Genomic DNA, 24157 nt, shown 5'->3' on the forward strand with positions numbered 1-24157 from the left:
CCAGTGAGGGCTGGCGGGCGAGGCTCAGTGGTGGAGCATCGACCTATGAACCTGGAGGTCACGGTTCCATTCCTAGTCACGGCACATGCCAGGTTGCGGGTTCAATCAATAAAAATATGTATTTTTTAAAATCACAGTGAGATACCCCGCCCCACCCACTAGGATAGTGATGGTGAACCTATGACACGCGTGTCAGAGGTGACACACGAACTCATACTTTTTGGTTGATTTTTCTTTGTTAAATGGCATTTAAATATATAAAATAAATATCAAAAATACAAATCTTTGTTTTACTATGGTTGCAAATATCAAAAAATTTCTATATGTGACACGGCACCAGAATTAAGTTAGGGTTTTTCAAAATGCTGACATGCCGAGCTCAGGAGGTTCGCCATCACTGCTGTAGTATAATAATACATACAGAACATAACAAATACATATAATATGCAATCTATACTAATAAAAGCCTAGGTGGCCCTCACACGTGACATCGTCACAAAATGGCCACTACAAGATGGCCACGTGCACAGCAGAGGTGGGGCCTGGGGGCTGCTCCGCGCAGTGAGGCCTAGGGATCCCGCAGCTCTGTGCGACACAGAGGAGGCCAGTCCCAGCATCTGGTCGTGGCAGGGGAGGGCAGGCAGAAGCGGTAAGGGGCAATCAGGCAGTCGAGCTGTTAGGAGCCAGCAGTCCAGGTCCCAGATTCGAGAGAGTGCAGGCCGGCTGAGGGACAACCCCCCCACCCACTCAGCAGCCGTGCACGAATTTTGTGCACTGAGCCACTAGTAATATATAAAGTAATAAAAAAAGATGCCAGGCTGTCCACAGTTAATCTTGTGTAAAATCCTATCTAATAAAAGATAAAAAGGGTAATTGACTGTACCTTCGCTACGCTTCCCATTGGCCAATCAGGGCGATATGCAAATTAACTGCCAACAAAGATGGCGGTTAATTTGCATATGTAGGTGCCAAGCAACGGAGTGAAGCCGGCTGGCCCCGGGCAGGAGCAGCGAGCGAAGGCCAGCGTGGCGAGCGAAGAGCAAAGAAGGAAGCCCGCCACGCCGGCCTCCGCCACGCCCCCGGGGTCTGCGCGTGGCAAGTGAGGAGCTAAGCCCCTCCCAGCGAAGAGTGAAGGCCTGGTTCCAGGTGCCAGAGGAAAACTGGTGCCAGCAGCCAGGGGAAGGGGCCCCCAGACTGTGAGAGGGCACAGGCCGGGCTGGGGGACCCACCCGAGTGCACAAATTTTTGTGCACCAGGCCTCTAGTCATGTTTATAATTTTCCTTTCACATACATGTGAGTCACAAACACAGTAACTATTTTAACATAAATTTCTCACAATACAAGCTGCTAACATTTTAGTGAGTAACTACAAATTGTATATACTTCTTCAAATACTAGACCTATCAGATATGTTTTATAGTTTCATGCATTAGTACAAAGTCACTAGACATGATAAACTAGCACTGAACAAGCACCAACTATAATTTTAAATTGCTATAAAAATTACATGTTGAACAACCCTAAGAGCCTTTGCAATTTAGAACAATCAAAATTCTTACTTTATTTAGATCTTCATGGAGACCGTCCATTAGGAACAGAAGCAGTTCTTGTGAATCTTGCTGGCTGTATCCTGCAAACTGGTCATTGATCTTCCCAATGGTGATTTTAAAGTCTTTCGGACTGATATACTTGTACTGTCCTGTCCATAATGCTTTCATGATTATGCCAAATTCTTCTGCCACTTCACCTTTATGACCCAACAAATTCGACCTTGGCAAATAAAATTATAAAAAGCAATGCAGGAAGTTGTGAGCAGTCAAGGTGCAGTGGGATCTTGATGTCAACATTAAATTATTAACGTACTATGCCTTACGCTAAAATACTAATTCACAGGTTTATTACCAAACACCCGTCTGAATCTGACTTTGATCACATGCCTCTGACTGGCTTCTTTATGGCTGCCAGCCCTTTACTGTCTCTATTTACTCGTCGGCAGGCTCCAGTTTATGGCCGTGGAGCCTCTTGCACTGCTCCTTTCCTGTCTGTCCTTTATTTATTAGAGGCGGCTTTACAAGAAAAAAGTTATTTTCCCCTTTCCTACTCTGACTTCACTGGAAGGAGCTGGGTGGTTACATCACTCTTAAAAAAAAATTTTTTTTAAATTGATATCAGGGAGAGGGAGAATTAACCATTTGTAAGCCTTAAACTTCTATAGACGGAAGCAGCGGACCTTTTTTAATTAAATTAAATATATTGTGGCAGTGAACTGGTTAATCATTGACCAGCTGCCTCCTCCACCCACCCTACTAGGGATCGAGCCTGCAACCCAGGCATGTGCCCTGACCAGGAATCAAACCGTGACCTCCTGATTCATAGGTCAATGCTCAACCATTGAGCCACACCAACGGCTGTATCACTCTTTCAATATTATACTGCAAAAAGTATTTCTTTACCTGTTAATATCATCCTGATAACAGTTTCGATTGAAATAATCAGCCAAATGTGTAGCATTACATAGGCACTGCAGTATTGAGTTCATGTAACAAGTATTTCCTAAATTACGAAGTCCAGTGAGAGCTGGTCCAAATCCTCCAAACACAGGATTGAGGTTCCGAATCTTAGAAGCAGAAAGCCTTGTGATCTCAGCTTTAGGATAGCATGCTGGCCTGAGGAATAAAAAGCATACAAGATGTCTTAGAATGCACAGCATGTGAAAATAAGGTTTAAATGACAAATGGCAGCAAACTCTAGGATGTGCACTATAGTACACACTAATCTTGTAAAGTGTTAATTGCTTAGCTCTAAGGTCCTAGGTCTTACTAAACATTTACCATCTAGGTGACACATATCCTGTGACCCTCCCATGAAACAAATACCTTTAACCCAGTGGTTCTCAACCTTCTGGCCCTTTAAAACAGTTCCTCATATTTTTACCCCCAACCATAAAATTATTTTCATTGCTACTTTGTAACTGTAATGTTGCTACTTTTATGAATCATAATGTAAATATCTGATATGCAGGATGGTCTTAGGCGACCCCTGTGAAAGGATCATTCAACGGCCAAAGGGGTCGCGACCCACAGTTTGAGAACTGCTGCTTTAACCTCTTTTGTGGGTCCATGGGTCTTACAGACATCCTGAGACAGATCTCTGCTTCTCATAAATAGGTAGAGTCTTATAGTAAAGAAGCCTCTTTCAAACTCCGTTAAATGATTCTGGGAAGTTTAGTATTACCAAATGTTGAATTCAACAGAATGCAAAAAAGGAATAAAACATACACACCTGGGTGGGCAATAGTAGTTTATATGGAAAATAATACATTGATAAATAATAGTACAAGAATAAACTCTGTTTCATGTACTCACAGTTGTAAACCTATATATTACTATGGAGTGTATCAAAGGAGGAAGAGGTTAGTTGGGTACTATTCCCTAAGGTTGAGAACTGTGCTGACAAATATAATAGCCATTAGCTACAGAGGGATGGATATTTAAATTTAAAATATTAATAATAAAAAACATTCAGCTCCTCAGTTACACTAGTCACAATCCAAAGTAGCCACTACCTCACTGGAGGTACAGATCCAAAACACCTCTATCATCAAAGATAGAGAATATTTCTATCAACATGTCTACTGGATAGCATTAGACTAGTGAATGCCTCAAAGACTTTGTCATTCAGGATATCTGAGCTACTGTAGCATTAAGAAAAATCTTAACTGGTAGATCTTTCTGTTATTATTGATCCTAATCATTAATAGTTCCACCCTGAAGGAATATATATATATATACTTACTTTTAATATATTTTTATGGATTTCAGAGAGGAAGGGAGAGAGAGAGAAACATCAATAATGAGAATCATTGATCAGCTGCCTCCTGCACACCCCCTACTGGGGATCGAGCCCACAACCCAGGCATGTGCCCTTGACCAGAATCAAACCCAGGCCTGTCAGTCTTCAAGTTGACGCTCTATCCACTGAGCAAAACCAGCTAGGGCCATTGAAGGAATATTGAGAACACACTGAACTATATTTCAATTGCTTTTCTTTACATGTGCTCAGGTGTTTGCACTCATTTACTCTTTCTCTGTTCAATATATAGAAAAATAGCCAAAACCGGTTTGGCTCAGTGGATAGAGCGTCGGCCTGGGGACTGAGGGGTCCCAGGTTCGATTCCGGTCAAGGGCATGTACCTGGGTTGCGGGCACATCCTCAGTGGGAGATGTGCAGGAGGCGGCTGATCGATGTTTCTCTCTCATCGATGTTTCTGGCTCTCTGTCTCTCTCCCTTCCTCTCTGTGAAGGGTCAATAAAATATATTTAAAAAAAAAAAAAGAAAAATACATAAAGTGCACATGTAATAGTCTTTAAAACTGTGAAATTAACAAGCTTTATTACAAATGATGATGCAAGAAGGAGTAGCCCTCTAAGTTGCTTGGTGTTAAAATAAAAAAAGAATGATGATGCAAGAAGGAATTAAATCTCACCAGTTTTAATATTTAATAGTGAGCCCTAACATCTGTAACTACATTTACAGATTAAAAAAAAAAATCTCCAAGTTAAGTCCTCAATTGGCAATGTAAGTTCTCATGAGGAAAATATATCAACTACATTTTTGGGAAGTATTACCAAAGGGACCAAAAAGACAGCCTAGTTGGAATTCCTTAGTAATTAACAAGGTGTATATTATAAACAGGAAAACAAAGCCATTTATTTATACTTCCATCTATTCCCTTCCCCCAAAAGGTAAATATTAGCACTGGTAAGTGGACTTAAATATTATCTCCTCATAACCCTATCGATCAGAAACTGGGAACATTAGAGTATTCAAAAGAGACAAAGCCAGGAACATATAACAAGATACTGTTTGGGGAAACTAATGGATCACTGTTTGTGAACAGCACAGCAGAAATGTAATGAAGGAAAAGGGAAGAGAATAAGGATTAAGAGCTGACACACAGTACAACGCTTGTTATTTTAATAGTATATAAGTTTGCTCCCACATTACTAACTTAAAAAAGGTTTAGAATCTGAGAGGTGCAACAAGGTAAACTCAACAAGCTTATAAATTATGCTCCTTAAAAAGAGATATAAGAATATGAAAACTTCTAGGTAGTCTATAGCATAGTGTCTTAAAATGTAATAATGAATATACCTTTATATCTACTTTAATGCTTATGATAATCTTCTCTGACATATTTAAATTAGCACTTGGGAGAAAAACCAAGGACATTTTAATCCAGTAATTTCTTTTTCCCTCTCTGGTAAAAAACAGTGGCCGTGAAGCCATCCACAGAAATTTCTGACTTCCTGACATAAATAAGTTCAGAGGAGCTTACAAATGTAGCAGATTATTCTAGTTTCAGGAGTTAGGATAAACTTACTTGTTTTCCCGATTGACTGTTGGAGTGACTGTTGGCTTCCTCTTCTCTTCCTCTTGGATGGCCTGGGTTATATCTGGGGAGGAGTAGGAGCGCTTCAGCTTGGATGGTTCCCGGTCCCGCTCAGCAGGGATCTGTGGCTTGGCTTTATGAGTTGGAGGGGTGGAAGGAAGTGCAGATGAAGGAGCCATTTCCGGTGGATACATATGAACTGAGTTGGTGGGTGAATGATAATAACGAAAAGTTCCCGTGATTGGGTCAAGAAACTTCATTGGAAAAGAAAAAAAAAATATAGAAACAGGTCAAAAAACAATGACCAGTATGTGAACAAAAAAAAATCAAAAGTATTCCACTACTAAATTTGCTTTTGAATTAAAATAATTTATATAGAATGGTGATAATCACTTCTATAATTAAACTTCCAAAAAACTTCAGGTTTTAAATGACAAATGTCAGTAGTGCTCACATATATTACACACAGCATTTCAGATTGGATACTCAAAAATCTAACCCTGCTATAATTAGGGAAATGAGCTAAATCTTCTATAATGAAACAGAACCGAGTGCATTAAAAATGTAGAATAAACAACAAAAAACCTTCCCCTCCCCCACCAAAGAATACAATGACCATGTTATGTATTTATTTCTGTGCTAATTTTGAATTTTACCTTGACCCAGCCTAAAGGCAGTCCTGGTACGATCCTTCCCATTTCTTCACTTCGTGCTCTTGTCAAAGGCTCCCGGGCCTTGTTTATTTAAAAAAGAGAAAAAAAAATCTGACTTTTCAATAAGTTTTGTCATTTACAAACTTAAGCTACTTGTACCAGAGAACCAAAAGCCTTGTGTTGGTTACCCTTTATATATTATTCTTAAATAAAGCTCTTAAAAACAGAGGCAAAGAAAGATGTCTCATAAAAGGCCTATTTCAAAAGTTGTGATGAAATATACATAAAATTTACCATCTTAACCTTTTTCTTTCCATCTTACCCATTTTTAAGTGGCATAAGTATATTCACATTGTTGTACAACCCATCTCCAGAACTCTCTTCATCTTGCAAAACTGAAACTCTGTACCCATTTAAACAACTGCCTACTCACTCCATCCTTGGACCCCTTGCAATTACCACTCTAATTCCTATCTCCATGAATTTGACTGCTTTAGGTACCCTACACAAATGGAATCACAGTTTGTCCTTTAGTGACTGGTTTATTTCAGTTAGCATAACATCTTCAGATAGATCAATGGTGTAGTATGTGTCTGAATTTCCTTCCTTTTTAAGGCTGAGTGATACTCCATTGTTTGTACAGACCACATCTGTTTATACATTCATCTGCTGATGGTTACTTGGGTTGCTTCCATCTTTTAACTACTGTGAATAATACTGCTATGAAAATGGATGTATAAATATCTTTTTGAGGTCCTGCTTTCAATTCTTTTGGGTATATATCCAGAAGTAGAATTCCTGGATCATATAGTAAGGCCTAAGTATTTTTTTAATTTCGTAAAATAAATAGAATATACTACTGTACTTTAAACAGAAGACAAACAGCATATAATCATGTAAAAACAAACACAAATCAGCTACCAGAGGTAGCAAAGATTCCCTCAGAGAGATTTTAAGATGGAGAATGAATGCTAGGGTAACAATTAACATATGGTATGTTATAATCCATGTTTTTCTCCACCCAGGGAACGACTACTTACTTTATTTTTTTCAGTGTCTTCCGTATTCTCTCTAAAAGTTCCAGTCTTTAGAATTCCACTTTCTGGCTGTCCTTTAATCTTAACAGACTGTAAAATTATTAAAATTTCAGAAGTGAAAAAACAGTTGAATTTCTGCCCAATATACACCTACTTACCTAATATAGGCAAATTTACCAAACTGAAAATATAAAAGGAGAAAAAATTGAGACCTCTGAAAAGTTTATGCAATTTTATTGTCCAAGTAAAGGTGGTAGAGCCAATGTGAGATTTCCTAATACTAAAGATAAAGAACTAAAAATTTCTGATGAATCAGTAGGGTAAAAACACTGACGCAAGTCACAGTGGATTGTGAAGCACTGATTCATAATGCATGGCAAAGTACAAGATATTAGTCATTAGTATAATCCACCAAGCCCTCTTTTGAAGAATAAATAAATATGCTTTTATTTAAACCTCATGATTTTGGTTACCTTGAAGGTGGCAAGTTCCAAAAAAAAAAAAAAGTATTAAAGAGAATGATGAGATTATAAAATTTTATAGTGATATTCAAAAGTGTAAAACCCATTTTACCTCCTCTTGGAACATAGCATAATTTATTTTACAAATTCACTTTAACCTGGCTGGTGTGGCTCAGATGCATTGTCCCATGTATCAAGAGGTAACCAGTTTAATTTCCAGTCAGGGCACATGCCACCATTATAGGCTCAATCCCCAGTAGAGGCTGTGCAGGAGATAGCCGATCGATGTTTCTCTCTCATCAATGTTTCCCTCTCTCTTTCTAAAAAAATCAATAAAACATTTAAAAAATTCACTTTAATTTTATAGTTCATTTAAAAATAACCACAGTAAAGTAAAAAATGTGTAATAATTTTTTAGAGATAATTATTCATTTTTTAAAAATATTTTTTTATTGATTTCAGAGAGGAAGGGAGAGGGAGAGAGAGATTGAAACATCAATGATGACAGAAAATCATTGATTGGATGCCACCTGCACACCTCCTACTGGGGATTGAGACTGCAACCCGGGCATGTGCCTTTGACTGGAATCCAATCTGGGACCCTTCAGCACGCAGGCTGACGCTCTATCCACTGAGCCAAACTGGTTAGGGCATATGTAATAATTCTAATAAAATTTATTCCAGAATAAATTACATATTTTGCTCACTTTTAAAAGAAGCATACAATGAAAAAAAAAAAATAGCAGCATACAATGAAGGCAATCTTAACTTTCCCCCCCAATAATAAAAGGCTAATATGCAAATTGTCCCCTTGGGATTTCGACCGACCAGGAGTTTGACCGCTGACCACCAGGGTGCGGTGAAGAACGAAAAAAGGCCCCAGCCAGGGGAAGGAAGGCCCCGATTGGCCCTGATCATGGCCAGGCCTATGGACCCTACCTGTGCACGAATTTCACACACCAGGCCTCTAGTGCAGCTGTGGGCAAACTACGGCCCGCGGGCCAGATCCGGCCCGTTTGAAATGAATAAAACTATTGAAAAAAAAGACCATACCCTTTTATGTAATGATGTTTACTTTGAATTTATATTAGTTCACACAAACACTCCATCCATGCTTTTGTTCCGGCCCTCCGGTCCAGTTTCAGAACCCACTGTGGTCCTCGAGTCAAAAAGTTTGCCCACCCCTGCTCTAGTGTTATAAGAAACATCAGCCAAACCGGTTTTGGATAGAGCGTCGGCCTGTGGACTGAGGGGTCCCGGGTTTGATTCCGGTCAAGGGCATGTACCTTGATTGCGGGCACATCCCCAGTAGGGTGCGTGCAGGAGGCGGCTGATAGATCTCTCTCGTCGATGTTTCTAACTCTCTATCCCTCTGCCTTATTCTCTGTAAAAAATCAATAAAATATATTTAAAAAAAAAAAAGAAACATCAAACACTTTATGTGGTAATCTCAGGGATATTTAGATCTGTAGGAATATTTGGCACCTAAACTAAATGACCCCAGAAATATGAATGCTTTACGTTCTTTATGTTCTTGTGACTGCCTACCGCTAAGTATAGCAAGATGGAAAGAAAGTCACTTTGGAATCTCACTGCATATGTGATCTCAGGCAAGTTAACCTCTAAACTTCAATTCATTTGTAAATAGAATAGCTCATGGAGTTATCATTGGGAGGAATAAGATAATGTAGGTAAAAACATTGATCTATAGTAGCTACTCAATGAATATTTAAATAATAAGAGCTCATAAGTTCTGATTCTCCTATGAATAAAGTTATTAGTACATGGGCTTCATTTCTCTAACTTTGTGTGTTTAGAAAGGTTACTGTATGGCAGCTATATTTTTGATAGCTAAGATTACCAGATCAGAGTTCCCTGGATAAGTGAGAATTAATAATTGTTAACTTTGGTATATGCCTGAACTGCTGCTTGAGAAGTATAGAAATGAACAATCTTTAAATATGGTATTTCACCTTCCATCAAAAGTCATTTTCACACTACCAAAATTGTATTTCCATTTAAATGTAGGTTAAAAAGGCTGTAACTATTCCTGCTTTTATAGAAACTTATTTAGTGTTCAAAAGGGAAAAGCACTGTTAATTGCATAACAGAGAAAAAAAATTGACAAAAAATGTCCCCAATAGTTAAAGAAATCAATTTTGGGGGATAGCCCAGGGCAGAGAAAGGCTACATCAATGGGGTTATTACCAGTATTCTTGATTACATGCCATTACAAACAAAACAGCAGCTCAAACTAGAAAAGTTTTAAAAAAATCACTGTAAACAAAAAAATGTCAGGCCATTTAGATATCACTGATTTAGCATATATTCTAAACAGATACAAAATCTATTATATAAATACTAGAGGCCTGGTGCACAAAATTCGTACATGTGGGGGGGAGTCCCTTAGCCTGGCCTGCACCCTCTCCAATCGGGGACCCCTCGGGGGACATGCTTCTTGCAATTTGAGACTGTTTGCTCTTAACCACTCACCTGCTTGCCTGCCTGATCGCCCCTAACCACCTCTGCCTGCCTGATCATCCCTAAACGCTCCCCTGCCAGACCGATTGCCCCCAATCGCCTTTGCCTTGGACCCAGGACCCAAGATTCCCTCCTCCGGCAGGCTGCAGACACCTGGGACATGGACTGGCTTTGCCCGGGCTGGCCACAGCCACAGGGGACCGTGGGTGGGTGGCTTCGCCTGGGCCACAGCCACAGGCGCCCAGGACCATGGGGCAGGTGGCTTTTCAACCTCTCCCAGTCCGCAGGCACTGGCGCCCAGGATCACAGGGCGGGAGGCTTTTCTCCCTCTCCCGGGCCTCAGCCGCAGGCGCTGGTGCCTGGGACCGCAGGGTGGGTGGCTTCTCCTGGGCCCAGCATTGTCTGGAAGGATGTCCGGATGGTCGTCTGGTCTAATTAGCATATTACCCTTTTATTAGTATAGATTGGACACCTAATTCCTCCATAGAGAAAGGAAGAGTGTATTTCATTCTAGTCTTTTGATGATCATACATCAAAATAAAAAGAATGTTGCTATTCATTTCAATTATTAAAATTATGTTGTATTTCACAGACATAAAGAGTAATTCCATTCTCAACCAATCAAAGGAGAATATGTGAGCAAATGCAGATGGATCAGTACAAATCCCCCTCTACCAGACTACTTAGAATGCCTGCCCTGTTTATGGAATGCTCCTGGTGTCATCTTTCTATGTACATTTTATTTCCCTCAGCTGACAATACTGTTTCTGTCTGCTTACCTTGCCTGAACTTGCATCTCCTGCCACAGAGGAATGGGGCACATCTCCCACTGACTTTTTCTGTACCTCGGTGGTGGGACACTTTTCCCCTCTGTCTTCCACAGATTTCTTGGCATCGGTAGTTTCATTTTCATTTTTACTTTGTCTTTTTACTCCTGTTATCTCTCTGTCCCACTTTGCTGAGATTTCTTTATCTTCTTTCTTGGCCTGTTCACTCTCTCTCTTTTCCAGTTCTTCTTTTACCTTTTGTTGCTTCTCTGTGATTTCATTTTCTTCAGCTTCTTGTTTCTTTCTGGCTATTTGTTCCTGTTCTTCTCTCCTCAGTTTCTCTTTCTGTTCCTCTTGCTGTCTTTTCCGAAGTTCTTTTTCTTGTTTGTTTTTCTCCATTAATAGAGCGGTTTCTGCATGAATACGAGTTTTTTCTTCATCTGTTAACATGGCAGTTGTAGGGGGAAGTACTGGCTTTGTGGAACGATCAGGAACAACTTTTCCATTCTGAGGAAACTGTTGCTCATGATCTGTACTTTCAGATTTTATTCTATGATCTTCAGGCAATCTGACTGCTGGTTTTTTAGTACGATCAATCTATAGCAACAAAAACAGAACAAAATATACTTTTGTCAAAATCCAGGAACTCATGTCTTGAAGTCAAGTTGTGATAAAAAACAAAAACCAAAAACCATCACTTTATGGAGACATCTGCCAGAATATCTATTTGTAAACTACCCTCATGAGGCAGTTGGCATTCTCAATTCCATCCATTCAGTATATCCTGGTGTGTTCTGTATATGGAAGAGTTCATCCTAAAATATAAATCCTAGACCTGGGCATACCTAGACTTAGGTTCCATTACTACATATTCAGTTGCCTACTCAATAACTTCATGTGAGTATCTCATATATAACACAAACCTACTATGACCAAAGTTGAATTCCATGATTTCCCCCCACAAACATGGTTAGTTTGTGGACATAAACACTATCAAAACAGCAGCTCAAACTAGAAAACTGAGTCTCATATGGTCTCCCCTGCCCTTCTGCAGTCTGATGATCTTCCTCTATCTCTCCCTCCTTCTCCATTAGCGACAGCCAAGTCCATGACAACACTCTCTTACATAGCTTCCAACCAGCTGCCTCATTCCTTCTCTTGCCTCCCTTCTATTTCTCTACATTGTGGCCAGAGTAATAATTTTAAAACACAAATCTATGTTCTTCACCTGCTTAAACCCTATTTTAAACAGCAACTCATTGTACCCAGATTATATCTAAAATCCTTACCATGGTGGTCTCACCTCTGCCTATTTCTCCAATCTTATTTCACACCATCCTATACACCAGCCATACTTTCCTTTTCACACACACCCCATTCTTATTGAATATACTGGGGTGACACTGGCTAATAAAATTATAAATTTCAAGTGTACAATTCTGTAATACATCATCTGTGTGCTGTATTATATAAATTCATCTGCATATTCACTACCCCAAGTCAAGTCTCCTTCCATCACCATTTATCCCCCTTTACCCTCTTCTATGACCTCCCACGCCCTTCCTCTCTGGTAATCACCATACTATTGTGTCTATGAGGTTTTTTTTTCTTTGCTTATTCCCTCCACCGTTTCACCCAAATCACCTGCCCCCCTCCTCTTACAGCTGTCAGTCTGTTCTCTGTATCTATGAGTGTTTCTATTTTGTTTATTCTGTTCATTAGATTCCACATAGAAGTGAGTTCCTATGGTACTTGTCTTTCTCTGACTTATTTCACTTAGTATAATGCTCTCCAGGTCCATCCATACTTTCTTCTTTTATTTTTATTATTTATTCATTTTTAAAAAATTGAGTTTATTGGGGTGACATTGGTTCACAAAACTATACCAGTTTTAACTGTACAACTCAATAAAACACCATCTGCACACTGCATCATGCGTCCATCTCCCCAAGCAGTCTCTTTCCGTCATTTTCCCACCCCCCTTTGCCCACCTCCACCTACCCCCTAAGCTCCATCCCCTCTATCATCACTCTGTTGTCTGTGTCTTTGTGTTATATCTATATATATAAAAACCTAAGTGACCAAATGACTGGTTGCTATGATGCGCACTGCCCACCAGGGGGCAGATGCTCAATGCAGGAGCTGCCCGCAGGTGGTCAGTGTGCTCCCAAAGCAGGAGTGCCACTCAGCTGACCGATGGGTGCCAGACACCAGGCTCACAGCTGGCGAGCATATCTGTGGCAGCACGAGCCTCTCCCGCCTCTGCAGCAGTGCTACTGAGCGGCAACAGGCGAGGTGGGGACAGAATGAGTGGGAGTGGCGCAGTGCCTGACCTGGGCTCAGGCTCCTCCCTGGCTGCCTGCTGCTTTGCGCACTACTATATCCCTTGAGGGAAAAGCCTGATCCTTACAGGCCAGGCTGGCATTCCCGAGGGGTTCTGAATCGTGAGAGGGTGTAGGCCAGGCTGAGGGACTCCACCAATGCATGAATCCATGTACTGGGCCTCTAGTATATATATGGGGTTTTGTTTTTTTTTGCTTAATCCCTCACCTTCTTTCATCCAGTCCCCCAACCCTAGTCCCCTCTGACAAGTGTCAGTCTTCTGTGTCTATACCTGTTTCTATTTAACTCATCAGTTTATTTTGCTCATTAGATTCCACATACGAGTGAGAACATGTAATACTTGTCTTTCTCTGACTGGCTTATTTCATTTAACATAATACTCTCCAGGTCCCTCCATGCTGTCTCAAAGGGTAAGAGATCCTTCTTTTATACAACTGCATAGTATTCCGTTGTGTAAATGTAGCCGTTGTGTAAATGCAGCACAGCTTTTATATCCACTCATCTACTGATGGGCACTTGGGCTTTTTCTAGATCTTGGCATTGCAATGAACATAGGGGTGCATGTAGTTTTTTGAATTAGCGTTTCAGGTTTTTTAGGCTATATCCCATAAGTGGGATCGCTGGGTCAAGAGGCAGTTCCATTTTTACTTTTTTGAGAAAACTCCATACTGTTTTCAACAGTGGCTGCACTAGTCTGAATTTCCATCAACAGTGCACGAGGGTTCCCTTTTCTCCAAGTTCTCAAGGCACTTGTTGTTTGTTGATTTATTGATGATAGCCATTCTGACAGATGTGAGATGGTATCTTGTGGTTTTCATTTGCATCTCTTTGACTTTAAGCATCTTTTCATGTGTCTATTGGCCATATGTATATACTCTTTGGAGAAATGTCTATGCAGGTCCTTTGCCCATTTTTTAACTGGGTTGTTCGTCTTCCTGGTGTTGAGTTCTACAAGTTCTTCACATATTTTGGAAATTAATCCCTTATCAGATGCACCCCTGGTGAATATGTTCTCCCATGCCGTAGGTTGCCTTTCATTTTGTTGATGGTTTCTTTTGCTATGCAAAAAGCTTTGTAGTTTGATGCCGTCCCATTTGTTTTTTTTTTCTTTGTTTCCCTTGCCTGAGGAGATGCACTGGCAAAATAAATTTTGCTACAAGAGGTGTCTGAGAGTTCACTGCCAATGTTTTCTTCTAGGATTTATATGGTTTTGTGTTTTAAGTCTTTTATCCATTTTGAGTTGATTCTTGTTAATGGTGTATGTACCTGTCCAATTTTCCTATCACCATTTATTGAAGTCTTTACTCCTTTGTATGCTCTTTCCTCCTTTGTCAATATTAATTGACCATAAGGCATGGGTTTTTTCTAGGCTGCCTACTCTGTTCTACTGATCTACATGCTTGTTCCTCAAAGATGCTATGCTCCTTCCCAACACAAGCTTTTATATAGCTATTCATCTAGATAATTCCCACCACAGCATTACATTTTGGTGCAAATATCTTTCCCTTAGAAAAGACTTTCCTGATCCCTACACTAGCCAAGTATCATGATATCTATATACCCTAATTCTTTTCCCTAATAGTACTTACTAGAATTCTGATTAAATAATTATAATTATTTGTTTAAAACCTTCTTCCCTCCTAGAATATAAGTTTCAGTGCTGAATGTGTAATAAATACATATATTGTTGTGAGAATGAATAAAATATTCCTAAAAGATAAGATCCTAAATACAAGTTGACCAGTAAACCACCTAAATTCCCGATTTAGTGTGTTAAATGTTTATTATTTCAATTTAACTGCACACTAACCCTATAAAATCTTTAGAAGTGATGTTAGCACAATTTTTGTTGAGGACAGTTTACTAAAACAAAAATGAGAACTTGTAAGAATATCTTCTAATAACCTGCATAGTGGTCCTATAAAATGGATTGTATGTTTTTCCACTAAAAAACGATACCATAGGAAGAAGTTAGTGAAGAAAAAAATCATTCCTTTGTTCCTCACTTCTCTTTTTGCCCCGTCACTTAAAAAAAAACAAAACTGGCCCTGACCGGTTTGGCTCAGTGGATAGAGCGTCGGCCTGCAGACTCAAGGGTCCCAGGTTCGATTCCAGTCAAGGGCATGTACCTTGGTTGCGGGCACATCCCCAGTGGGGAGTGTGCAGGAGGCAGCTGATCGATGTTTCTCTCTCATTGATGTTTCTAACTCCCTATCCCTCTCCCTTCCTCTCTGTAAAAAAAAATCAATACAATATATTAAAAAAACCAAAACTGTCCTAGCTGGTTTGACTCAGTAGATAGAGCTTGTGAATCTGGTCAAGGGCACCAGCCCACAACTATGGGCTCGATCCCCAGTAGAGGTCGTGCAGGAGGCAGCCAATCAATGATCCTCTCTCATCATTGGTTTCTATCTCTCCCCTTCCTCTCTGAAATCAATCTCTCTTTCTCTCTCTCTCTCTCTCTCTCACACACACACACCTACCTACACTAATAAAAGAGAAACATGCAAATTGGTGTCACTCTGCTACGCCCACCAGCCAATCAGATGAGTATGCAAATTAACCAACAAAGATGGCGGTTGATTTGCATACACAGGCACAGAGCAAAGACTGAAGACAACATAGAAGGAAGCCAAGTGCTGCAGAAGGGAGTGAAGCTTCGGGGAAACAAGCGGGGTGGTGGAGATGGGAGGGAAGCAAGCGGGATGGCAGAGGCGGGAGCAAAGCCCGCCCCGTTTCACTCCCTTCTCTGCTTTGCTCCGGTCAAAGGAAGCCCTACTCTTGCAGGAATTTTCCTCGCCAACAGGCCTCTAGTGTGTGTGTGTGTGTGTGTGTGTGTGTGTGTGTGTGTGTGTGTATTTTTTAAATTTATTTTTCCTTCTCGCTTTCTACATTTGAGAATGAAGTGGGAAGAACCACTATGAAGATGAGGTTATCTATAAAAGGTTGACTAGAAACCAAAATAAATGTTTCCACACACATTTTGGTAAATCAATCCCTTTATCCTTAATCTTAAAAGCATATCTATGATCATGTTACTTTCAAGTTTAAATTCTTTAAATGGTTTCCTTGAGCCTACAGGATAAAATTCCAATCTCATCCAAGTCTCTCTTGATGACTTTTGCCCATCTTTCCATTCTTACCTACTATTAGTCACCTTACTCAACAGACAGCTGCGTCCAAACATGTCAAAACTACTCATGAGCCCCAAAGCATGCTCTGAGCCTTTAGTCATACAATTTTCTACTGTCTTTTCCATCCTCAAATCTTACTAAACTCTTAAAGCCCAGATAAAAACTCCAAAAAGACATTCCCCTCAGTCAGTTTCTTTCCAGTGACTACTAGAAAAATTATGGTATTCTGCCTTATGCTATGGCTGATTTTGTACAAGACGCTCCTAAACATCAGACAGAATCCATGGCCTAATCATATGCATAAACCTTCATGTTGTTTCATATAGAAAATCTTCAAAATATGTTTGATAAATTGCACATATCTCAAAGTCACAAAGGAATAAGGGTTCAATAACACTGATTAAACTGAAAAAAGTGCAATAACATAAGCTTTAAAAATTCTAAAATTTTTTAGGTTATTATTGTTAATACATGCCTGTTATTTATGTGCCAAATTCTAAGGAAACAAAGCATTGTTTCAAAACCAAATACTGACATTACATATTTATCATCTGTAAGAGAAGCTTTTTGGGAAAATACTGTGGGTTAAATAATAATACACACAAAAAAAAACACCCCAAAAACAAAAACCCAGAAAACTTGAGAGTTGTTCAAGTTTACTGTGGTAATAATATAATCTTTTTATTGGTATTGCCTGCAGTAAATAGAACTCCAACTGGGTTTAAAAATCCTTCCAGTTATCTATTTTAATATTACTGTATTAAACAGAACGGAATTATAATAAAAATACTTTACCGCAATAAAGGTACCAAAGCATAGAGATCCTTTTCATTGATATTTTTCTTTTTAAAATATTAAAGGTTATATATAAACCTTCACTTCTATCCTATGTATTTAAAGAAAAGAGACAGCCCTGGCCAATGTGGCTTAGTTGGCTGAGCATTGTTCCATGCATCAAGAAGTCACTAGTTTTGATTCCCCAGTCAGGGCACATGTCTGGGTTGCAGGCTCAATCCCCAGTAAGGGGTGTGTAGGAGGCAGCCAATCGGATGTTACCCTCTCACATCGATGTTTCTCTCTACCTTTCTCTCTAAAACCAATAATAAAAACATTATTTTTTTAAAAAAAGAAGAGAATGAAGTGGGAAGAAACACTATGAAGATGAGGTTAACTATCAAAGAAAATTCATACCTGTGGAAAATTCTTTACAATAGGCACTGGCTGAATTATGGGTGAAACATCAGACTTAGAAGTAACAATAGGTTCAACTGAAGCTGGTAAAGTCAATTGTCTCATTCTCTCATCTTGACTGTTTATGAATTCTATATTTTCACCCAGAGGAAGAGGTGGCATCTGTGCAGCAGGTTTAGAAGGAACTGGTTCTTCCAGTGAGGGATAAGTAAAATCCACTAAAATCCCCAAAATAATAATAAGAAATTAAAAGAACAGCAAACCCCATAAACAGTACTGACATAACTCATGCATACTAAGACAGTTAAATGTAAACTAAATGAGGTAACAATAGTATTAAAAAATTAAAAATTAGGGGGCTCTTTCCCCTCCCCACGTGGGAGTCTGTGCTGTGAGATTCTTTCCCTTCCCCACATGGGAGTCTGTACTTGTTCTTCAATAAATTTCCACCTTTGCTTAAAAAATAGTAATAATAATAAAATTTAAAAATTAGCCCTGGCTGGTTGGGTGTTATCTGGTGCACCAGGAGGCTGCCAGTTTGATTCCCCATCAAGGGCACATGCCCAGGTCGTGGGCTTGATCCCTGGGAGGGGTCATGCACGAGGCAGCCTATTGATGTTACCCTCTCACATCCATGTTTCTCCCTTTCTCTCCCTCTCCCTTCCTCTCTTTCTCTAAAAATCAATAAACTATTCTTAAAAAAATAAAAAAGAATTAAACAATAATTCCAGGCTATGAACATCTTGTATTTTTTATGCCTGAAAACAAGTTACTAGCTAATAGAACAAATGCACATATAACCAATAACATTACCTTAAGAACATAAATAATTTAAAGTTTATTTTACTGAAGCAATTGTAATAAAAAATTTTCACATACATACATGAGATAGACACCTCTTCATTCTTGCCTCGTGGGGGTGGAGTGACTTTAGCATTTGTTGTGTACTGGGGATAACAAAGAAGCCAGTTTTCATAGCCTCCTTCTAAAACCAAAGGCTCGTTGCGCAGGACAGTTTTAGTTTCCCACTATAAAGTAAGGAAATAGTGTTTTTAATATGGCAGCCAAGAACACAACAAACCTGAATTTAAAAATTGCTCTCTTGAAGATTTATCTTCTAAATGATAAAAAAAAAAAAAAAATGAGTGGGCCCTAGCTCGTTTGGCTCAGTGGATAGTGTCAGCCTGCAACTGAAGGATCCCAGGTTCAATTCTGGTCAAGGGCACATGCCTAGGTTGATCCCCAGTAGGGGACGTGCAGAGACAGCCAATCTGTGATTTTCTCTCATCAATGATATTTCTATCTCTCTTTACCTCTCCCTTCCTCTCTGAAATCAATAAAGATATTTTTTAAAAAAATTGAAAGCGGAATTAAAAATTTAACATTAAATGAAACAAATGGGTAGATCAGATTTTTAAAGTCAGACAAGTAATCAATGATCTTAGAAGAAAAATAAAATAAGTCTATATGCAATAAAACCCATCCATAACCTCACTACCCAGAGATACTTTAATATTTCAGTTATTCTTACTTTTCTACAAAGATACCCACGTTTTTAACATCATTTTTACAAAACAATGAAACTTTTATGATGATGCTTTTATCTTATGTCTATTTTTTAAAAAATATATTTATTGATTTCAGAGAGGAAGGGAGAAAGAGAGAGAGATAGAAACATCAATGGTGAGAGAGAATGCCCCCCATTGGGGACCAAGCCTGCAACCCAGGCATGTGCCCTTGGCCGGAATCAAACCCGGGACCCTTCAGTCCGCAGGCTGACGCTCTATCCACTGAGCTAAGCCAGCCAGGGCACTTATGTCTATTTTTTATTAATAAAGAGCTGTATGTCATTTGTAATGATCAGCTAATATTATCTATTTTATACACACATATAAACACACATACACATACACCAAAACTGAATTCATCATTTGAACACTTGTTATTTTCCCCATTTAATTATAAACATTGAAGATCCTTCCTTATAAATGTATACCCCAATCAACTCCATTAGGGAATATCCCCAGAGGTGGAGTTGCCAAGCCAATGCACATGAACATCTTTATATTGTTAATCTTCGAAAGGATCCTAAAAAAATATTTATTTTTGTAGAATAATATCCCAGGAGTAGAACTATTGGTTTAAAGTTTGGTAGATGCTGCCAAATTGCCCTTTAAAAAACAATACCAATATATATATTTATTAACAGTGTATGAGAATGCCAATTATAAATCTCTACAATTTTTCCAAACTGGTGGGCATAAATGCTCTTTTGTTTTAATTAGCATTTGTTAGTGGAACTGAACATCTTTTAGTATGTTTATTAGTCATTTATATTATACTAGAGGCCCAGCGCACGAAATTGTGCGGGTAGGGTCCCCCGGGCCTAGCCTCCTGCAATCAGGGCCATCTTCTTGTCACTCCCATTCGCCAGTCCCCAGGTTGAACGCCGCCTCCGCCACTGAGCTGTCAGGTCATTGGGATCACCAGCTCAACCCCGGCTGCTCAGGGGCTCAGCCCTGTGGGAAAGCAGGCGCCAGCGACTTCACCTCCACATGCGTGCGCCGGGACAGCCGCTGAGGGAACCCGCTGCCCACTAAGGGGCGCTCACGCTACCGCCGCTGCCACTGGGGCTTGAGGGGCTGATGGAAGCTGCGGGGTTCGCCCGCGACCTACCCGCCTGGCATGAGTGCACAGAGCAGGCAGCGCGTTCCATCAGCGGCCAGCCTGGTGTACGCCCATGGAGGTGAATTCACCAGCACCTACTTTCCCACTGAGCCCCTAAGCAGCTGGGGATGAGCTGGTGAACCCAACAGCCTGACAGCCAGCCAGGTTGTCCTGCCACCCACGTTGATACCCCCATTCACCATTGCTGAACCCCCAGAACCTGTGGGCCGGGGGCAGGGACCAAGAGGTCAGCCTTTCAGCCAGCTCACCAGTCCCCAGGCCCGCTCCGCCCCACTTGTGGGCCAGGGGAGGGGGCAGGGGGCAGGCAGGAAGGACCAAGAGGTGCTCAATGCACTTCATGGTGATCGGTCCTTTGGTCGTCATGGACACTGGCTTTTTATATATAGAAATGATTTAATCTCATCTTTTGCCCATTTTTCTACAGAGTTTGCTATTCTGTTAGTAAATAGTAAATGTACTTTGAATATTTAAAAAAATAGGTCTTTGTCATGTTACAAAATCTGTCCCGACTGGTTTTTACCTTGTTTATGAAGTTTTTTGTTTTTTGTTTTTAATATATTTTATTGATATTTTACAGAGAGGGAGAGGGATAGAGAGTTAGAAACATTGATCAGCTGCCTCCTGCACACTCCCCACGGGGGATGTGCCCGCAACCAAGGCACATGCCCTTGACCGGAACCGAACCTGGGACCCTTGTGTCGGCAACGCTCTATCCACTGAACCAAACCAGTCAGGCATTGTTTATGAAGTTTTTAACACAGATATACTGACTTTCCTTAATGGTGTTTTGCTTTAGGATCAAGAAATGAAAACACTTTTTTCCCCCAGATAATAAAAATCCTTTTCCCTAGTAGTTCATTGTTTTAATCAACATATTTCTATCTTTGACTCATTTGGAGTCTAGTGTAGTCTAAGAAATTAAGGTATGGATCCCTTTCTTTTACTTACTGGCTAGGCTGCTGTTGTCCCTAAACCATTCATTTAAATCCATCTTTTCCTCACTAATTTGTTATGTTACCTTTATCATACACTAAATTCTCAAATATCTTAGGTTGAACTTTATGAAATTGCTTCTTTTGTAGGTCAGTATTAGTTAAATATTGGCACTTTCATTTATCAACCTATCCTTAAGTATATTTCTAGATACTCTATTATATATGTATATGTATGTATTTTTAAGATATGTTATTAATTTCAGAGAGGAAGGAAGAGGGAGAGAGAGATAGAAACATCAATGATGAGAGATAATCATTGATTGGCTGCCTCCTGCTCAACTTCTACTGGGGATCGAGCCCGCAACCTGGGCATGTCCCGTTGACTGGAATGGAACCTGGGACCCTTCAGTCCACAGGCAAACACTATATCCACTGAGGCAAACCAGCTAGGGCTAGATTCCCTATTTTAAAGCATGAACTGTTTCAAGGCTTTTAAGACTGCCCTCCTGGAAGAAGACAATCTTCCATCAATTGACCCTCCTTCCAGCAGGTAAGTTTTATTCTTACCACATTCTCACCAGCATTCAGTGCCATCATTGTTTAATAATTTAACAAATTAAACTGAGTATTTTTAGCTTGGTTCATCTGATCAGTGACTATGGTATTCATGGGTTCAATTTGAGTTTCTCTGATTTGACCATGTTTATGTTATTATCACTTACATATCCTTTTATGTTTATGTCAGAATAAAATAAGTCAACTACTTATTTTATCATTTCATCTTAATTTTCTTATTTATTTGTAAAATCTCTTCAGATTTTAGGCAGATATTTTTCTCTTTGTCTCTGTCTTCTTACAGTATTTTTTTACATCTAAGTTTTGTTTTATGAAGTCAAATCAATCTCTTTTTTCTTAGTGACACCTTCCTTTGTCTTTCTTTCATAATCTAATTCTTAAAACAAAAAACAATTTCTTTTTTCAGATAAGTTCTATTTCTGAAAATTCTAATATTCTACTTTAGACTGTTATTTGTCATTTCAAAATTAGTCTTTTATATCTAAATATCAAAAAAATCTACAATCAAAGCATAATGGATCTTCTTGTCCTTAACTAGTCAACATACCTTTCTAACATTCAGAGAAGGCTTGTAATTATAGTAAACAATTAAGGAAACTTGCTAACCTTGAAAAGTGCATCTTTCAGACTCCGCAGAGTTGTTCCAAGTTGTAAATCTTTTGTAGAGCTAAACCAGTCAAGAAGTACCACATAATCCACATTCCCCCTCTTCTTCCATTTGTCTTTAGAGTCATCTGGGAGTTTTGCTTCAATCCAATTAGCAGTGATTCTGAAATGTATTAACATTTATATTGGGGCAAAAGTAGATGAGAGGTCCTAATATACTAATATAAGACACTGAGTTTTGTTCTACAGTCTGTATCAGACCATAGCAAACTTTAAGACAGATTTCTTTCTAATGTCAGACTATGTGATAAGATATTAAATACCCTAAAATGTTTGATAACATCACAACTGCCTAATATTGGAATATATTTAATATTAGAGACTAAAATTTTGACCCTTTGCCAAAAAATGGGGGAGCAAACTGAAAACAGGAACCCTTATGAGCATCTTTAGGCCAAGAATAAACGACAGGAAGATCATCCAGGTAACATTATTTATATTTCAGTTCTGATACCTTTAATTAATAGTTAACCAAATACCCAAATATTTAACAAACACATACAGCATTTATCATGTGCCAGGTACTATTCCAAACGCTTTATTCTGAATCTCACATCAATACTATAAAGTAGGCATTGTTATCATTTTATAGATGGGGAAACTGAGGCACAAAACATTAATAATCTGCCCAAGGTTACAGCTGTGAAGTGAAGCCAGAATTCAAACTCAGGCAATTTGGTTCACGTCCAAGCTCTTTGCTGCTTTGTTGTGTTGCCTCTTACATCATCAACTGTGAATATTATCAACTCTATGATAAAGCATGCTGTTCATTTCCTCTTTTGCTTACAGAATAGCTGAAGTTCTTCCTGAAGTCCTTACAATGGACCTGCCACATGGCCCCTCCCCCAAATCCTATTCTCTCAATGTCCTCATCATTAACTATATACTTGCCCCTTTACTCCACTCCAGGCACTTGCTTCTTTATAACTTCTGGTAGGATTCCCTCAGATAATGCATCAGTCATTCCCCTTATCCCTTCAAGATTTGCTTACTAGTATCTTCTCAGAGAAGTCATACTGGATTAACATTTTTTTTAAAATATGTTTTATTGATTTTTTACAGAGAGGAAGGGAGATAGTTAGAAACATCAATGAGAGAGAAACATCCATCAGCTGCCTCCTGCACACCTCCTACTGAGGATGTGCCTGCAACCAAGGTACATGCCCTTGACCGGAATTGAACCTGGGACCCTTCAGTCCACAGGCCAGCGCTCTACCACTGAGTCAAACCGGTTACGGCTGGATTAACATTTTAATAACCCAATATACAAGCTTGACACACCCATCTTATCAATAGCAGACATATATCTAAGTTTTATTGATTGTCTCACCTACCTCATCTCCGTTAATCCTATATATAATAAAAGCATAATATGCTAATTAGACCAGACGTCCTTCTGGACAAAGCTGGGGCTGTGAGGGTCGAGGCAGAGGCAGCTGCTATGGTGGTAGGGGCCAGCCCCTTGCACGAATTTCATGCATCAGGCCTCTAGTAAAATATAAGCTCCATGAAGCAAAGATTTGTTTGTTCAACTGACTTAGTCCCTGCACTGCAAACCACAGGAACCCAGCCCATAGCAAGCGTCAGTAAACATGTGCTGAATAAATGAGTCAGTAAGACAGATTTGCTCCTCCAGGTAAGAAACTCCATATTATTTCTAACAAAGCACCTAGGCATTTATTTAAATGACGATACTGGCAAGCAAGACAGGACTGATGAAACTTTTATTCATAAGTAAAACTAAATGGGGTAAAGATCATTTTTTAAAAATCCTGTATATAATAATGCAGGTTACTTTACCTATCCTATCTAATAAAAGACAAAAAGGGTAA

At 39.4% G+C, this 24157-nt stretch overlaps 1 protein-coding gene across 3 annotated transcripts in view; it reads right to left on the reverse strand.

Annotated features, from left to right (window-relative positions):
• Positions 1-24157, reverse strand: part of USP8 (ubiquitin specific peptidase 8) — a 65737-nt gene that overhangs the window by 6430 nt on the left and 35150 nt on the right. For 2 of the 3 annotated variants that reach the window (XM_006756008.2, XM_006756009.2), the window contains 9 exons: positions 22266-22428; positions 18344-18488; positions 17461-17678; positions 10805-11389; positions 7087-7173; positions 6050-6127; positions 5385-5647; positions 2455-2667; positions 1561-1771 (listed from right to left, as the gene is read on the reverse strand). In XM_006756008.2, coding sequence (XP_006756071.1) covers positions 1561-1771; positions 2455-2667; positions 5385-5647; positions 6050-6127; positions 7087-7173; positions 10805-11389; positions 17461-17678; positions 18344-18488; positions 22266-22428 — 1963 coding nt within the window. The remainder of the gene's footprint in view (positions 1-1560; positions 1772-2454; positions 2668-5384; positions 5648-6049; positions 6128-7086; positions 7174-10804; positions 11390-17460; positions 17679-18343; positions 18489-22265; positions 22429-24157) is intronic. The other variant, XM_015558933.1, reaches the window with a different exon arrangement.

The sequence above is a fragment of the Myotis davidii genome, unplaced genomic scaffold, assembly GCF_000327345.1.
Source record: "Myotis davidii unplaced genomic scaffold, ASM32734v1 scaffold132, whole genome shotgun sequence".
NCBI lineage: Eukaryota > Metazoa > Chordata > Mammalia > Chiroptera > Vespertilionidae > Myotis > Myotis davidii.